The sequence below is a fragment of the Biomphalaria glabrata genome, chromosome 11, assembly GCF_947242115.1.
Source record: "Biomphalaria glabrata chromosome 11, xgBioGlab47.1, whole genome shotgun sequence".
NCBI lineage: Eukaryota > Metazoa > Mollusca > Gastropoda > Planorbidae > Biomphalaria > Biomphalaria glabrata.
Genome location: NC_074721.1, coordinates 13,024,445 through 13,041,095, shown reverse-complemented (window position 1 = coordinate 13,041,095; position 16,651 = coordinate 13,024,445). Strand labels below are relative to the sequence as shown.

At 36.2% G+C, this 16,651-nt stretch overlaps 1 protein-coding gene across 4 annotated transcripts in view; it reads right to left on the bottom strand.

The window, feature by feature from the left end:
• LOC106065100 (acid-sensing ion channel 5-like) overlaps nt 1–16,651 on the bottom strand; it is an 81,763-nt gene that overhangs the window by 10,183 nt on the left and 54,929 nt on the right. For 3 of the 4 annotated variants that reach the window (XR_008773630.1, XM_056003995.1, XM_056003994.1), the window contains 8 exons: nt 16,451–16,462; nt 15,270–15,352; nt 9,461–9,559; nt 8,155–8,343; nt 4,153–4,356; nt 2,894–3,029; nt 1,653–1,751; nt 335–518 (listed from right to left, as the gene is read on the bottom strand). Coding sequence is in view for 3 of the 4 variants with exons in the window: in XM_056003995.1 (XP_055859970.1) it covers nt 335–518; nt 1,653–1,751; nt 2,894–3,029; nt 4,153–4,356; nt 8,155–8,343; nt 9,461–9,559; nt 15,270–15,352; nt 16,451–16,462 (1,006 nt within the window). In the remaining variant the exon portion in view is untranslated. The remainder of the gene's footprint in view (nt 1–334; nt 519–1,652; nt 1,752–2,893; nt 3,030–4,152; nt 4,357–8,154; nt 8,344–9,460; nt 9,560–15,269; nt 15,353–16,450; nt 16,463–16,651) is intronic. The other variant, XM_056003996.1, reaches the window with a different exon arrangement.

The window sequence follows — 16,651 nt, the reverse complement described above, 5'->3', positions numbered from 1 at the left end:
ATGTAGAAAGTGTCTATTAACTGAAAAAAGTACCTGCTAGCTAAAAGTGCATTGTTGTAAAGTGTCTATTTAGTAAAAGTACTTAAATGTAGAAAGTGTCTATTAACTTAAAATAAATGTAAAAAACAACAACCCAGTAACTATAAGTACCTGGATGTAAAATGTACCCATTTACTAAAAGTACCTGAATAAAGGAAGTAACTATTTAAAAAAAAAGTACCTATATGAAGAAAGTAACTATTGTTTTAAAAAAAAGTACCTATATGAGGAAAGTAACTATTGTTAAATAAAGTTACTTAAATGAAGAAAGTAACTATTGTTTTAAAAAAAGTACCTGGGTGAAGAAAGTGCTTGCATCCCTCACACGTGTCTACCACAAAATTAATAAAACACTCCGTCTCGCAAGCCTCCTTCGTGTAGTGACGAAACCGTTTCAAAGGGCTGTCAAATGAGTTGGAGCGTGTGTCCACACAGATGCTGCCCCCAAAGGCCTTGAAGGGCGGTGGCAGACCTTCTTTCTGTTTACGCAACAAATCAAAGTATTGTGTAATGTTTAGAGTAGATGACTAGAAGTGTACAGGGTGAGGTAGAGAACCTTTTGGTTATAATTTTTTTTAAAAGGAAGGAAAATTATATTTCGTGGTATTGCTATTCACAACCAAAGGTAGATTAGGAAGATTTAAAGAGAAACAATTTGGTAACAAGTGCATGGTTTTACTCTGGTGCCAATCTCAAACGAATTATAATTTTAAAACAGGCATAAAGGTTAAGGGGAGGTAAGTTATAGAATTAAGGGGAGGGGAAAAAAGTGAATAGACTGAGAAAAGATAAGAAAGAGAAAAGAGAAGGATTTAAGAAAGGATAAAGAGTGAGAATGAGAGAAAGAGATAAAAAGTAAAGCAGAGAGAGAGAAAGATAGAAGAATGTTAAAAAATAACAATACAAGTGGAATTACAGCTGAATAAAACGGAATGACCGTCGGAGAAAAAATGTATTGGTAATATTTTCAAATGTATATTTATCCTGTACTGGTATTATTAAATTGATACATTTTGTATTAACTATAATACTAATAAGACATTGAACTCATTATCTGAGTACAATGCGGTTTATCAGATGATAGCATTGTTCATTTTCACATTTATACTTTCTACCCTGTTATTAAACTTCTAAAATAAACTTTCAAAATTTGAAAACGTTACACCTGGTATAGAATTTTAGGAGAATGCATGCTCTTATTATATAACACAAATGCAAGTTTATAAAACCAAAAATTAATTTCATTTTAGGAGTCAAATCAACGATAGTATCGTTAATTAGGAGAAAAGATGCACTCAGATGCAAAGTTTGTTCCACTTATTTGCCTTTAACTTTTTTTTTTTTTGGTTTATAATCAAAGGGATTTAACTGCATTAATAATATTAAGTGAGAACGATGATTGGTTGCTTCCCTTGTGTTGCAAGGCTATTGGTGTAATGAAACTGCATATTACTTTTTACTAAAAGTATATGTTAATTACAAAAAAATATTATTAGTTAAAAAAATAACTGCGACTTATTGCCCATTTACTATAATATGCAATCTAATGAGTGAACTATACATGGGCCAAATTAAGTTGTTAAAACTATCAACGGGAGTGGCTTCAAACATACCACATTTTTACTGATCTCCACTTCCACTGTAGTACCAAACTCTACAAGTACACCACTGGACAAAGGCAGAGGCTCTTCTTCTGGCTCGTGCAAAACAAGCTGTGAATGTGTAATGTCAGAAGTACAATTAGATAAAAATAGATATAACGTGATGGTTCTACAAGATTTGTACCAGACAGAAAGTAAAAATGTACAGCGAATTGAATCTCAGAACACGAGATGCTAAACTATTTTCGTTAGTGTCTTTCTAGATCTTTCTACATTTTTGAAATTTATTCCGATTCGTCTATTTTTACACAATGTAATGCGGTCGTTTTGGCCCTGGTAACGAGTTACTCCAATAACCTGGATTCATGTGTGTAGTAGGATTTGTTTCGGTGATTTAGGATTTGGTCTGTATAAGCGGCTTGACCGTTCAACCGGTTGTCCAATTAACTTGATTCGACTGTAGTTGCCTGGAGCTACGAACAATTGCATCATTTCACAATTCTCTTGTTAAGCCCCACACCTTGAACTACAAGCTAATGCATCATTTACATGTCTCTTGCTTCTAAGCCTCGAACCTTAGCTACAAAACTATTGCATTATTCTGAAGTCTCTAGCCTCTATTCTCACCCCTTGAGCTACACTTTTTGAATATATGCTGTGTGCTGCAAATCCAGAGAATATGCACCATCACCAGCATCAGTCTCTTTAACACCATTGCGAACCAGAGACCTGAAGAACTACCGTCACCACCATGGACAAAAATCCAGGTATTGATTATCTGGTTCATGAAGGTTCTTATGGTCCGCTAACCAGACAAAATTAAAAATGAGGAACTAAAACTAAGAACAAAGAAGCAGCACATTGAAGAACTCCATCAGTGACGCTGGCTAGAACACACCATTAGCAAATTTACATCTAACATTACAAGACATGACCTAACCTTGAACCCCCAAGGAAGGAGGAAGAGGGGAGGCCCCAGAAATACATGGCGCCAAAATTTGGATGTATATGCCAAGAAGATAGGCAAGAACTGGGAAATTCCAGAGATTTGCCCAGAACCGAGACGCCTGAAGAAAGCAGGTTGGTGGCCTATGCCCCGAACATAAATAGTGAACTATGCGTTAATTGTAATAGCTTAGAGCCTTATAAGGAACTAAATAGTAGAAACAAAAGAAAAGTTGCAGTGACTAAATACAAAGAACAGCAACACTGGACAAAATACATAACTACAGAACTGTCTGCTACATTATTACCTTGAATCCGTCTAGATGCCAGAGCCTATGTGGCACCTCTTCAGATGGGACATCTATATAAAACGTTAGCCCCCTCATGGCGTTGGCCACGGATGGTGCCCCACTGATATCTTCGTGCTCTGTAGAGTTATCTTGACTATAGAAAAAAAAACAGAAAAGAAATAGATTTAAGAAGGGATAAATGTATGTACATTCTTAACAGCTGTTATATAACCAGTTCTCTGACATTAACTAATGTAGCCCCTTCCTCCTTACTGTACCATGACACTTACGGACATAATTGTAAGTTTTCAGAAATGTAGTCTCCTTGCATGTACAGCACAGGTAAAATTCACTTATGTTAAGAAGGGTGTAAGGGGCCGACATTAAAGTGTGAGAAAAGATAGATCTAATTTGAAATAGTAGCTGAGCGTATTTTGTTTGAACACAGGATTCGTATTGTCAGTGAAGCGAAATTCAACATTTTGGTGTCAGATTCTCGAATCACGTTGAAGAGGACATATTGAATCGATCAAGTTTCAGACGCCTTAAAAACAAAAATAGTATGGAAGGGCCAACTTAGAAGAAGATGATGTCCATTTTAGAGCGTGGTCGAGAGGCTAAGTGCGCTTGAACTTAGCTTGACTTGGCTACCTATGAAGGGGGCTCGAGGCTCGACACCTGACTCGGGCAGAGTTGTGTTTACTGAGCGCCTGAAGGCAGCACGGAAAAACCTACTTCTGGATACCCCCTTTCCCCCTCCCCCCCCCCCCCCCCCCACTGGTCCACAACTGAGATTGGACCAAAGCGTTCTGAGCATGCTATAAGCATGAAAATAGCGCTATTCAAAAGCTATAATTTATTTATTTGATTTATACACAGTATGGCTTTATCACTACAAATGTTTTATCAATATATAGAAAAAGACCTCCATCCCTACCCATGGTCAAGACGTAGGCCCTCCTAGAGAGTCTCTCCTCAGATTTTGAGATACGCCGCTGTGACGTTAGAGGGTGGTCTCGTTTGTAAGGCGTCTTCAAGAAACAGTCAATAATTATGTTCATGGTAACCTAGAGTAGTTTTATTCTAATTGTTCCAAAGAGCTGCAAACATACCACAGTCGCCCTAAATGGTTTTAAATCCTATTCATTAGCTCTTCGCCCATGCTCCAGTCGAATGAAAAGAACTAAAGATGTCAAGTCTTTACATTATTTTAGACTCAAGTTGGACTGCCCACACACTATTCTGCGTAGAAAAAAAATCATTCTTTTTATACATACATGGACTTAGCTAACTTCCTCACGTCCACGCTTGCGCAGACGCCCATAGAGGTCAGCCGGAAGTTTGTGCATGGACAATTTTTCCAAAAGTAGTCCCCCCAGGAGCAGTACAGTTGGTTTCTTGGGTTTTTCAATATCTCCAAAAACTTCTGTATCGCCTCAGGAATGGTCTCACTGGTATTGATGCTGTCATTCTTGGGTGGACTGTGGAATGAGACAGATAACTAGGTTGTTGTTTGTGTTTGTGTTTTGGGTTTGTATTTGTAAAACATACTTAAAACCATTTGAACAAACCACTAACAAGGTTACAAAGATAGTTTGTGTGGAATCACAAACTCATAATCGGCCCTCGACGTAGTGGCGTAGCAATATGCTAATGGGCCCGGGTTCAAGAATATGATGGTGGGCCCCCTCCACTAGATGGGTATATGAAAAAGAAACCCAGTCATCATGTATACATCAGCAGGTTATTAAAAAAGTCATTCCTTTGCTGGTACTGCCAAGTAAAATGCCAAGTAAAATTATATGAACATTTGATAGCCTTTGTTTAGTCATGGGCCCGGGTTCATTGAACCCCTTCGAGCCATGGGTGCTACCCCACTACCTGAAAGTTTTCCACTCAGCTAGGTAAAAAGGCAGGTTTCAATATTTTCAGCATGAATTCTGAAGATACGAACTACAAACTATCAACAACCACAACGTCACATCCGTTACAACGTTACAGTAGTTACGCTGAGGTTGTCAATGGTAGTCAATAGAATTTCCATTTGATTGGATCAATAAAAATTATCTTATCTTATCTTATCTACAAAGTTACCTCCGTTACAACGTTACCACAGCGTTACCTCCATTAATACAAAGCAGAGAGACGTGTGTGCTGAAAGTGTTACTGATATTATTATATTGTTAGGACGACTGACGTCACGATACCATAGGGCATGGAGACATTAATGTTATTATAGTTATTTCATCAACATACATATGTATTCAATTCACTAATTGTTATGACGGTATGGTTCAGTGTGAGCCTGGCTAACCAACCAATGTTATTTAATGATCATTTAATAGATTTTTTTAAAAATCTCATTCAGGGCTTCAAGAAATACTGCTTTCCTTTGTGTCCATCTGATATGTGGTTTTAATAGAAATACCGTCTGTAATATATAATACCAAACAGTATTTATTCAATCTTGTTTTCCACATGTTTGACTTATAAATAAACATAATTCATTTTTCTCTTTCAAAATAAAAATAAACATACTATATCATATTCGTAACTCTTATAACAAAAATCTTAATTTACTGATACAAATGCAAAATATTTTTTACATCATTTAAAAAACGCCTATGGGATAATACTATAATTGCATATTTAATTTGAAAAATCTTTTGATCGAGTCTATCCAGAATCACAGTGCGGCTTTCGCTCAGGGAGATCCACAATTGACATGATTTTCTCCATCCGTCAACTTCAGGAAAAGTGCAGAGAGCAAAGAATGCCTTTGTACATCGCATTCATTGACCTGACAAAGGCCTTTGATCTAATCAGCAAAGAAGGCCTCTTTAAAATCTTACAGGTAATAAGCTGTCCAAGGTACTAAATATTATTGTCTCTTTCCACTAAAATATGATGGGTACAGTACAGTTCAACGGCGCCTGCTCCGAAAGTTTAAATATAAACAGCAGAGTCAAACAAGAATGTGTCCTGGCCGCAACCTTCTTTGGAATACACTTTTCAATTCTAATCCAGCACGCGTTTGACAAATCCACCGAAGGCATATATCTTCATTCCAGATTTGATGGCAAACTTCTAAATATTGCTAGACTGAGGGCCAATACTAAAATCAGAACCACCCTTGTAAGAGATATGCTTTTCGCGGACGACGCAGTGGCACACTCACAAGAGGAGCTTTAGTCACTAATTTCCCGCTTCTCTAAGGCTTGCAAAGAGTATGGCCAAAACCATTAGCACAAAGAAAACTAATGTTATGGGACCATCTGTTACAGCACCACCCTCTATCCTCATTGACGATAAGAAGCTAGATGCCGTAAACGAATTCTGCTACCTTCGATCTACAATCCTGTCACTAGAAGAGGAGATAAAAAAAACGCATAGGGAAGGCCGCATCAACCTTCGCTAGACTCCGACCAAGAGTTTGGGAAAAACAGATGCTCACCACAGCGACAAAATGGAGATCTACAAGGCATGCGTCCTTAGCACGCTACTATACGGCAGCGAGGCGTGACAACCTCTACAAAACAAGAGAGAAAACTAAACCCATTCCACCTACGCTGCCTTCAAAGGATCTTAAAAATAATATTGAAAGAAAGGGTGTGCAATACTGAGATCCTCGCGAGAACAGGCCTTCCCAGCATCTTCATGTATCGCCGCCTGTGCAGGCTCGGACATGTTCGACGGATGCAGGACAATCGCATCCCGAAAATCATTCTGTAAGGGCAACTTGCGTCTGGCTCAAGAAAAACTGGTCGCCCCCACCTCCGTTACGTTGATGTGATAAAAAGGTATTTAAAATTAGTAAACATTGATACTGACCATTGGGAAGACATAGCCTTAGACCGCACTAGTTGGAGAGAGATGGTGACCAAGAAAGCTATAGACAGCGAGAAAACATGGGCCTCGATTCATGTAGAAAAGCGTACCACACGGAAAATGGCCGGCTTGACCTGCAATATATGTGGTCGGGAGTGTCTCTCCAATATAGGGCTCACAGCCATATGAAAAAGTGTGTCTGAAGGAGGCCAATAATGAATTTCAAAATTAAATGATTCGCTTCCACTAAATAAGTAGCCTTTTGAAAGATATACAATATTATTATATTATTTTTTTGTTTTTTGTTATCTAAACGGGATGAACGGACAGACGGACTGGCAGACGGACAAACAGACAACATAAAACTAATACGGGCATTTCCCCTTTCGGGATACGCTAATATATCTCTATATATACATACTACATTATCTACTTTATATGACAAAAATATGGATAACCTAAGATAAACAAATATATTAGAATAATTACAAACATAATAATAAACACAGTTGTATTAAACAGTATTCAACAATATTAGCAGACAGAAACGCACAATATAAAAAAAAATCTTTAAAAAAAATAAAAAGGAACCAAACTCATCTAAATGGAAAGGAATGGTTCCTTAAAACTATATCTACCATAATGTACAAGTTATTTCCATTATTTCATATCAAACAAAATAATTAATTACCAATAAAAAACCAATGAGTATTTTTGTTAATTGATTCATGTTTTGTTACGAACGTTAAATAATTATTTTAAGCGTCAACTTGATTGGAGAATGCGTGAAGGAGAAATAGCGTTATCTTTTTAAGGGGACTAAACCAAAAACAAATTAAGCCATATATGTGAACACTGAAGTATTAGTTTCCCTTGTTGCTATTAAAGAAAATAATGAATTACCAGTAATTAATTGACTAACTGGTTCCTTTTTTTTCCATTGAATCCTATCTTGTTCATGTCAATTAATAAAAAAAAAAAAAAAAAAAAAACTGTACGTTAAACCCAGCCAATGCAAGTGTAACTTCTGCAACAAATGAAAAAAAACCTAACAAAAAAAAAAAACAAAACAAAACGATATTAGATCTAAATGGCAATATAGTTGCGAGATTTCAATTGTCTTTATACCCAGCTCCTTAGCTGAGGAGAGACATGGTCCGTAGATCAATGATATCTTTAGTATATGCTATATTAACCATCCAGGCCATACCAAAAAAAAAACTATCAAACAAATTCAATGAAATTGAATTTTTTGAGCTTTCACTTCTCGTTCAGACAATACAATACCCAATAAATATTAATAAGGTTTGTGTGTGTTTGCATGTATCTATCTATCTATATTATAGGCCTATAAAGGATGAAAGAGTGTTTTTAAATAAATTTAAAAAAAGAAAAAAGCCAATAGCATGAGTAGGCCTATCATTGTGAACAAGTTTAGTTCTGTGACTTACATCTTGACTTTCGACATGACATTCCTGGCAAAGCGGTGATAGAATCCAGTGATCTCGTTTAGCTTGGCCAGGTAATAGGCAGTGTTGCTGTCATTCAGAAATTTACTAATCACAGTGTGGTCCAAAATATTTTGGTCGCAGAATGTTATGACGGGAAAGTCCTCGGCACCTACGTAGCGAATGTCAACACTGCAAACGACAATATATACCATACTATACGGTAAACTATACAATACTAAACTAAACTAAACTAAACTAAACTAAACTAAACTAAACTATACTATACTATACTATACTATACTATACTATACTATACTATACTATACTATACTATACTATACTATACTATACTATACAATACTACTACTATACTATACTATACTATACTATACTATACTATACTATACTATACTATACTATACTATACTATACTATACTATACTATACTTGTAATCATACGCGTTTACTCATCATAATAACATAAGAAGCCATGTAGTATTATGTCAGGTGAGAATGGCATGCGTCTGACATGATATCATATTGTAGTCCATCGGATTTGTGCGTAGAAAGCTAAATAATTCAGTTAATGATAATTTTACTTAGAACCCTCAAGGGTTCCTAAAGAGACAATGCTTCTATAAAAAAATAAGGGAGAAGCTTTTTCTTGAGTTCCGTTCATGAATAGAGAGTTCCCAACTCCCTTAACACTTTCAAGTCAAATGATAATGTAGCTGATTTCAACGTAAGTAGAAAGAGCATATAAATATAGAGAACTATCTTTACACGGTAGGCTAATAACAGGGTAATGGTAATAGAAAAGCTTACCTTATGACAGCAGGGTAATGGTAATAGAAAAGCTTACCTTATGACAGCAGGGTAATGGTAATAGAAAAGCTTACTTTATGATAGTAGGGTAATGTTAATTGAAAAGTTTACCATGTGATAGTAGGGTATTGGTAATTGAAAAGCTTACCTTGTGACAGTATGGTAATTGTAACAGAAAAGATTACCGTGTGACAGTAGGATAATGGTAATAGAAAAGCTTACCTTGTGACAGTAGGATAAAGGTAATAGAAAAGCTTACCTTATGACAGCAGGATAATGGTAATAGAAAAGTTTACCATGTGATAGTAGGGTATTGGTAATTGAAAAGTTTACCTTGTGATAGTAGGGTAATGGTAATTGAAAAGCTTACCTTGTGACAGTATGGTAATTGTAACAGAAAAGATTACCGTGTGACAGTAGGATAATGGTAATAGAAAAGCTTACCTTGTGACAGTAGGATAAAGGTAATAGAAAAGCTTACCTTGTGACAGTAGGGTAGTTGTAGTAGTCAGACATCTGCCAGTAGATGACAGTCCCTAGAAACAATGCCATGACACAAACTACAAACATCCAGAAGACACTGCGGAGTGACATATCGATAATTAAAACTGTTAGTTTCAAAGGAATAAGCGAAATACTGTTGGTAACTATTCATACTCTGTTTCAATTTCATAGCATAAAAACAGCTGCTGGGGGTATATCGTAGACGTTGTCAAAGTAAATGCTTTACTAATAAATTGGTTAATAATGATAGAATAAACGCTACTTATCTTATTAAATTAATCAACATTAAATTATTTTCAAGCTATTTTAACTTTTTTTTAATGCTAATATTAACTCACTCTGTCTGTCTAGTACAATTTTTGTACACGTTATGTCTCCCACACCCAATCTCGGATTAAGTTAAAATTTTGCACAATTATTTCTTGTACCAGACAAAACAAGAATCCATTAAAAAAAAAACTAATTATATAATTATCTTTTGGTAATTAATTGTTTTGTTTGGTATCGAACAAGGGGAAGAAATTGTACCTGACAGATGTGGTGGTATGAGTTGAATTAGCCCCCTTGAGGACTCTTGAGTCCTGATTTTAAATTCAAGTCGTACAATCATTTTTTCCATGCATATACAAATAGATCACGGAAACATTCACCCAGATACCTCCCCCTTCTCTCCATCCCCGCCCACCTTCACAGACAAGTGACAGGATCATAGCGCATTGAAAAAAAGCTAAAAAAAACCCCAAAAACATGACATTGCGCTAAACAAAAACAATTAGTACAAATATTTCTAATCTGCCCGTGTAGAGTGTCACTAGAGAATGCTGACCATTTCGTCCATGACTGCTCTCCTTACCAAGAGGCCCGTATAAGACACTGCCCCCAAAACACCCCAATACAAAGAAAACTAAATGGAGAGCTCCCTGAATTGGAAACCACTTGTAAGGCTTTGTTTGAATGAGTGTTTCTTGTACTATTTCAACACCTCTTCTGGTATTACTGGTATGTCTGCAGTATTAATTAAATGCTCTACTTCACGCCGAACTTGTTGTTGCGTATGTCTACTAGATCTGCAGAGTAATATGACCCCAACACATGTATATTTAGAAACAAACTCTGTCTCAGCAGACGAAATATTTAATCATCATAATAAGATAGTTCACAATAAATTGGCAACTTCAGCCATCAATGAGAATACTTGAAATAATTCACATAATTGTATAACATAATCCAAATAGAATTTCATTAAACACACAGCTAGCGATACTTCAATACTTAAAAACATAAGACACGTCTGTCTTCCTTCAATTACACGGGCTTTTCTAAATAATGCGGCCCACAAATTCTATGTCGTATGACGGACATCCATTTCTAGGTCTACCTGTCCTCAAAATCATTATGTTACGTTTGATATTGTATTGATATGAATGCACACTGTGAACTCTTGTATGTTTATATGAATTATAGGTCTTATGTTGCTTTTTAATCGCTAAGTATGTAGGCCCTAAAAGGGTGAAGCCTACTAATAGCACTGTCTACGAACGGAAAATGTGTTAAATTAAAATAATATTACACTGTAGAGTCTGTGAAAGATTTGTTTTTAAACACGACGCTCAGAGGGCCTTTTTATAAGAGAATATTATAAAACCTTTAACAATTTGATGTGTGCCATAGTGGCATCAATGCGGCTATTTCAGTAGCCCTACCGGCCCACCGGGCATTTGACCAAATGCCCATATAGCCAATCCGCCCCTGGCGTAGACTGCCTTTTGACCATGCGGTCAACTCTTAAAAAAAGGTTTTTCTCACAATGCAACTGTGGTCCCTTGATTTCCCCGTGCAACATCCTCCTCTCCATAACCAAGTGAATCTAGTGCTTCACCCAACAAAGGTCACTAACTCTCAAACAATGATGTGACACCAGAGTGGATGTTCAGGGAGCAGTGCGTGCAGGAGCAAAAATGTGTTTGCTTGAATATTCCTTGCCAACTGGCAGATCCAATGGGGGCTTACTCTGAGTTTGTGTGATAACGCAAACTCTCTTTGTAATCTTGTTAACTAGTGATATGCGTGTTTGCAGTGAAATTTCAGGTATTATCTAAGACAGTAGAGAATAACTTTAAAGTTATTTCAAAGATCAAACTAGGGAAAAAAATGAAAGGAGCCGAATTGTGGTGGCAGGGTAGGTAAACTAGGCAGCCGCCTCGGGCCCCCTATTGGTGGGGGCTTCGCACAGGACTCTAGACATTGCGAAACATGTATCAAATCTCAAATAGAGCAGAACACTAGGGCTCTACATCTACTAGCTTTGGGGCTCTAAGTCTACTAGCCTAGCTCTAAATCTCCACTATGACTCGATGTTTATTGATAAATGGTTAAATCTACTTGAAAGACTACTTATGTTAGAAGACCCTTGTTGTTTTTTATAAATAGCGTTTTTTTTTTCAATGTTTAATTGTATCTTTTTTATTACATTTGGGGCCACCTCAATTCACTTTTGCTTAGGGCCTCCTATTACCGAAGGCCGGCCCTTGTGGTGGAAAAAAAAGAGAGGCGTACATTTCTGAGCCACTATTAGTCTTTCACAGGCTGGAATTAAAAAGTTGTTCATATAGTAATAGAAAGTAAAGACCAGTGGCGTAACTAAGGGGGGGGGGGGAGGGGGGGGAGAAATTTAAAATCCCCCCGGGCCCCCACCCAGGGGGGGCCCCCAAATGGGTGTCCGAAATTTATTTGTAAATATATAAATTAATATATTTGATTGACAAATAGTGTCAACGGGTGTCTTTTTTTTTTCAACATTTACGGATTAAAAATTTATCACAAAGACTAAACCTAAATCTAGGTCTATCAGTACGTTGACTTTGTTGACATTTTAAAAATATTTTTTTCCCACAGAGATCAAAGTTTTTTTTAAAGTTAGTTTTACATTTTAAACTTTGTTGCCACGAATAAAACTGCACGATATACAGCGAATTCCAGGTATCCTGTTACCTTTACTAATAGTAGATCTAAATGGCGAGTATTTTATGGCTACACTAATTAACCTTGAAGCAAAATTTACAGAATCGAGTATAACAGATCCAAAAGTTATTCTTAATAATGCTAGAATAGTCCATTATTCGGGTTTGGCGTCTATAATTTCAGAATTAAACTTCACTCTCGAGTTATTACCCCTCTATTCATCTTTCCTCAATCCAATGGAAACTCTATTTTTATTTCCATCTAATCCTTTTGCTTTCGCACAAAACATAAACAAAAAACAATGACGTAATATCATATAATATTAGCACATCCTTCCTTTTGAAGTTATTATCACACCCTTCATTTTAAAGTTCTTAAGAGTGATATCTACTAGCAGGGCCGGCCCTAGCATTTGCGGGGCCCTATGCGAAACGGATCGCGTGGGGCCTAGTCTGGGTAGGGATAAGCATAATGTCAATATTATTTTTTAAAAATTAGAAATTGGCCTACTTTCGTTTTTGCAATACATTTTTATCAAATGAAAGCTCGCAATGCCACTTTTTATTTATAGGCACCCCAAAATGTCAATTTCGTCTATTCTTCAGGAGATTTGAATAAATTAAAAAAAGTTCAGGACTTTATCGTATATTTTGCCTTTTCATGAGATTTTCTGGAGGCCCTGGAAAATCAGGAGGTCGCGAAAACCCTGTTATTTTATATACGTTATAATGGTTTAATTTAATAATGTACACTTAGAATTAGCGCGCATCCTATGAAAGTGCGGGGCCCACTGCGATCGCATAGGCTGCAATGGCCTAAGGCCGGCCCTGTCTACTAGGAACTTTAACAATTCGTCCACTTCTGGTTGTCTTGACTGGCACAACAAGTTCTCTAGACGTTGGTCTATAACTGTCTGTTTCGTTTGTTCCAACATTTTGCAGTTCATTGTCTCCATCGGTATCATAGTACCCAGAGATGTCTTCATCGAAACTCTTATTCAAAAAGCGTTGATTTCTTCTGTATGTTTTTCCGTTTGTCTTTATGTTGTAAGATCTGGGTGCTGAATGTTTTTTATGACAACTGCTTTCTGCCATGTTTGACCTAGACGAACTCTCCGACAGAATAATCTTTAGGTAGTTTTGCTTTTGCATTGTACTTCACTTTGCTTTTCATCTGTCGTTCGTTGAGTAATGTCTCTGCATTTTCAGCTACCGATGGTTTCAATAGTTTAGGATCAGTTGGAATGATTCCCTGAGTCTTCTACTCGTCATCAGTTGTGATGGTGAATACGGCAATCCGCTTATCGGAGTATTTCTATACTCGAGCATAACGAGATATGGATCTTTTCCACTTTTGTATGCTCTGAATCCTTTTGCTTGCGCACAAAACATAAACAACCAACAATGACGTAATACCATATAATATTAGGACAGAATCTTCTTCATGCAGTGGAAAATTAAGAATTTTTTGCCTATCTTGAATTCTGGTCAAAGCTCTTGCTCACAATTAATATAGTTCAGAAGAAACTACAAAAGTCTGGACTGCATATACGGGAAGCTGCTAAAGAAATTAGTACCCTTTCATGCTTTCTGCAAAATGATGAGAAACTGACAAAAACCCAATCCATCAAAAAAGCAAAAGAAGATAGTGAATACTATGGATTCCCTGTAATCAAAACAACCAGAAGAAAGAAAAGACTTGATGGGAAGTTGAGTTCTAATGTTGGAATGTCAATAGAACTGCAATTCAAACGTGTTGCGACAGAAGTGCTGGACAGATTTCATATGGAGATGAAGGGCAGATTGCAATGGATACCTTTGGGTTTCTTCTTGAACCAAGACACCTGTTAGATGAAGACCCGCTTATGACAAACTGTGCTACTTTTCCTGTTTGTATGATGAAATAAATGGAAAATCGCTTTTTCAATGATGTCATTGATGCACGAGCACTTTTCATCAACAAACCAGTAATGCAATCACCAATAGACATATTGAGGAAACAGGCTTCATATGGTAATTACGTGTGCTCAAACTTTGCGACCTCCTCCGAATACCGCTAACTCAGGCCACTTCCATTACGTCATGTGAGAGATCATTCTCAAAGCTCAAGTTCATCAAAAGCTATCTCAGGAGCACAATGACACAAGAAAGGCTTATCATGGCTTTAATGTTAGTGAAGTCACAAATACTAGAAAGTATCGATGTAGTTGATGTTATAGATGTCTTTGCTGCACAGAATGCACGACGTGAAGCGATATCAATTGAGATTTGTCACTTGTGCATTATTTAACAAATAAACAAAGGTATTTTTCATTAAAAGAGTCTTGCTTACTTTTTGTTAAGTTTACTGATATACTGAACCAATTTGATTTGGGGCTTATATATTTTTGCGTACATTATTCCATGTCATATGTCGAATGTCAAAATGCAAGGGGCCCCCAAAGAGGTCAATCCCCCCGGGCCCCCAAATCCCTAGTTACGCCCCTGGTAAAGACGTCTATTGTTATATCAACGGAGCCGAAAGCAAGCAAAATATAAAAACAAAATATTTAAAAAAAGCTTATCAAAGCGAAAAAAATCCACTGTCATATTTTTTCATACTGCAAGTCTTAACTCCCTTTTCTATTTAAAATAAAATAAAGTTATTTTTACTGATTGATTAACTAATTGCTTAATTTTTTTGATTGATTTATGTCTTGTCATTGAGTATGAATAATGGTACAGAAGGGGAAGGGACAGACAAAACGTTTACGAAACTTTTACCAAACAGACAAACAGACAGACAGACGGAAAGAGTTAAGATAAGCTTTGTAAAAAGAAACTTACTGTCTCCCTCTGTAAAGTTCTGAGCCCACAATGGACGGCACGCCGTGCATGGTCGAGTTCTGAGCGTAATAGACCAACAGATCCTGGAAGTGAAGGCAAGAGTCTAGAAATTAGCATTGGCCGGAAGATAAGATAAGATAAGATTAAATTTTTAAATTCATGTAAATGTTTTCTTTAAACAACATAAGCAATACAAATAACAAGAACACAATACATTATAGCAACATCAAGAACAACAGCACAAACAAGAACAGCAACGATAGCGAAATCAAGAGGATTAACAAAATATAAACAGTATTAACAAAATATCAACAAGATGAACAACATAACAAGAAAAACTAAACAACAAGATATACAACAAACAACAGCGAAACAACAAAAAATAACAAAATAACAACATAAAAAACATTAACATTAAATGAAACAAATCAAAACAGCAATAAAATAACAACAACAACAAAACGACAACAACGTAACAACAAGAACAATGACAAAATAAGAACAAATCAACAAAACAACAAAAATAAAAACAAAAAAGTCGACAACAAAAACAATTCTACAATCATGATGAATAATGACAAGGACGAAATTCACAATATCCTGGACAGCAACAGCAACAAAAACCACAGAACCAGCAGCAGCAGCATTGAGAACAGACAGACTGACGATCTAAAGGTTGCATTCATTCACAATAAAGTTTGTTTTCCAATTCTCTATAGACTCTTGTGTACGTTTATTTGTAATGTTTAGTGAATATAAAAAGACTTATTGGAATCATTTTAATGATAATTAGTAAATACTCGATATGAAATTGAAAAACAAAACATAAATTTTAGCCTTAATTCACTTTTTTTTTTTTTTTATTATATCTAGGTTGTTTAATTGAAAATTGAATAAAATTCTACAACAGTATAATCAGACTTGAGTTGAACATGCTAAGCAATCCTTTCGGCATGACAATATTTGAAACCTTTTTGTTTTGTATGTTTGTGCATTTCTCATTTGTATCATCTAAGAAATTGGAAGCGTTTAAGTGAACAGGATATGTGTGAACACAAGATTTAATACATGCTGAATACTAAACAGTTTGGGTTTTTGAAAAAGTAGAAAGAAAAAACAACTAAAAAAACATTCATGAAAGAAAAGAAACCAAAACAAAACAACTAGCATGCAAATCTTACTCGGTTGGTTAACTGTGGAGGTGAGTGTAAAACCATGGCATTAGAGTTACAAGACACTTTTCTGTTATTTATTACCACGAGACTCGTACATACACTTCTGTAGCCCAGTCATTTCAAAGTCGACACATTTCAAAGTCGACAAACGACTTTCTTTGTAAGAAGCTTCAAAACATTCTCTTGAAGGAGATGGAGGGTGTACAT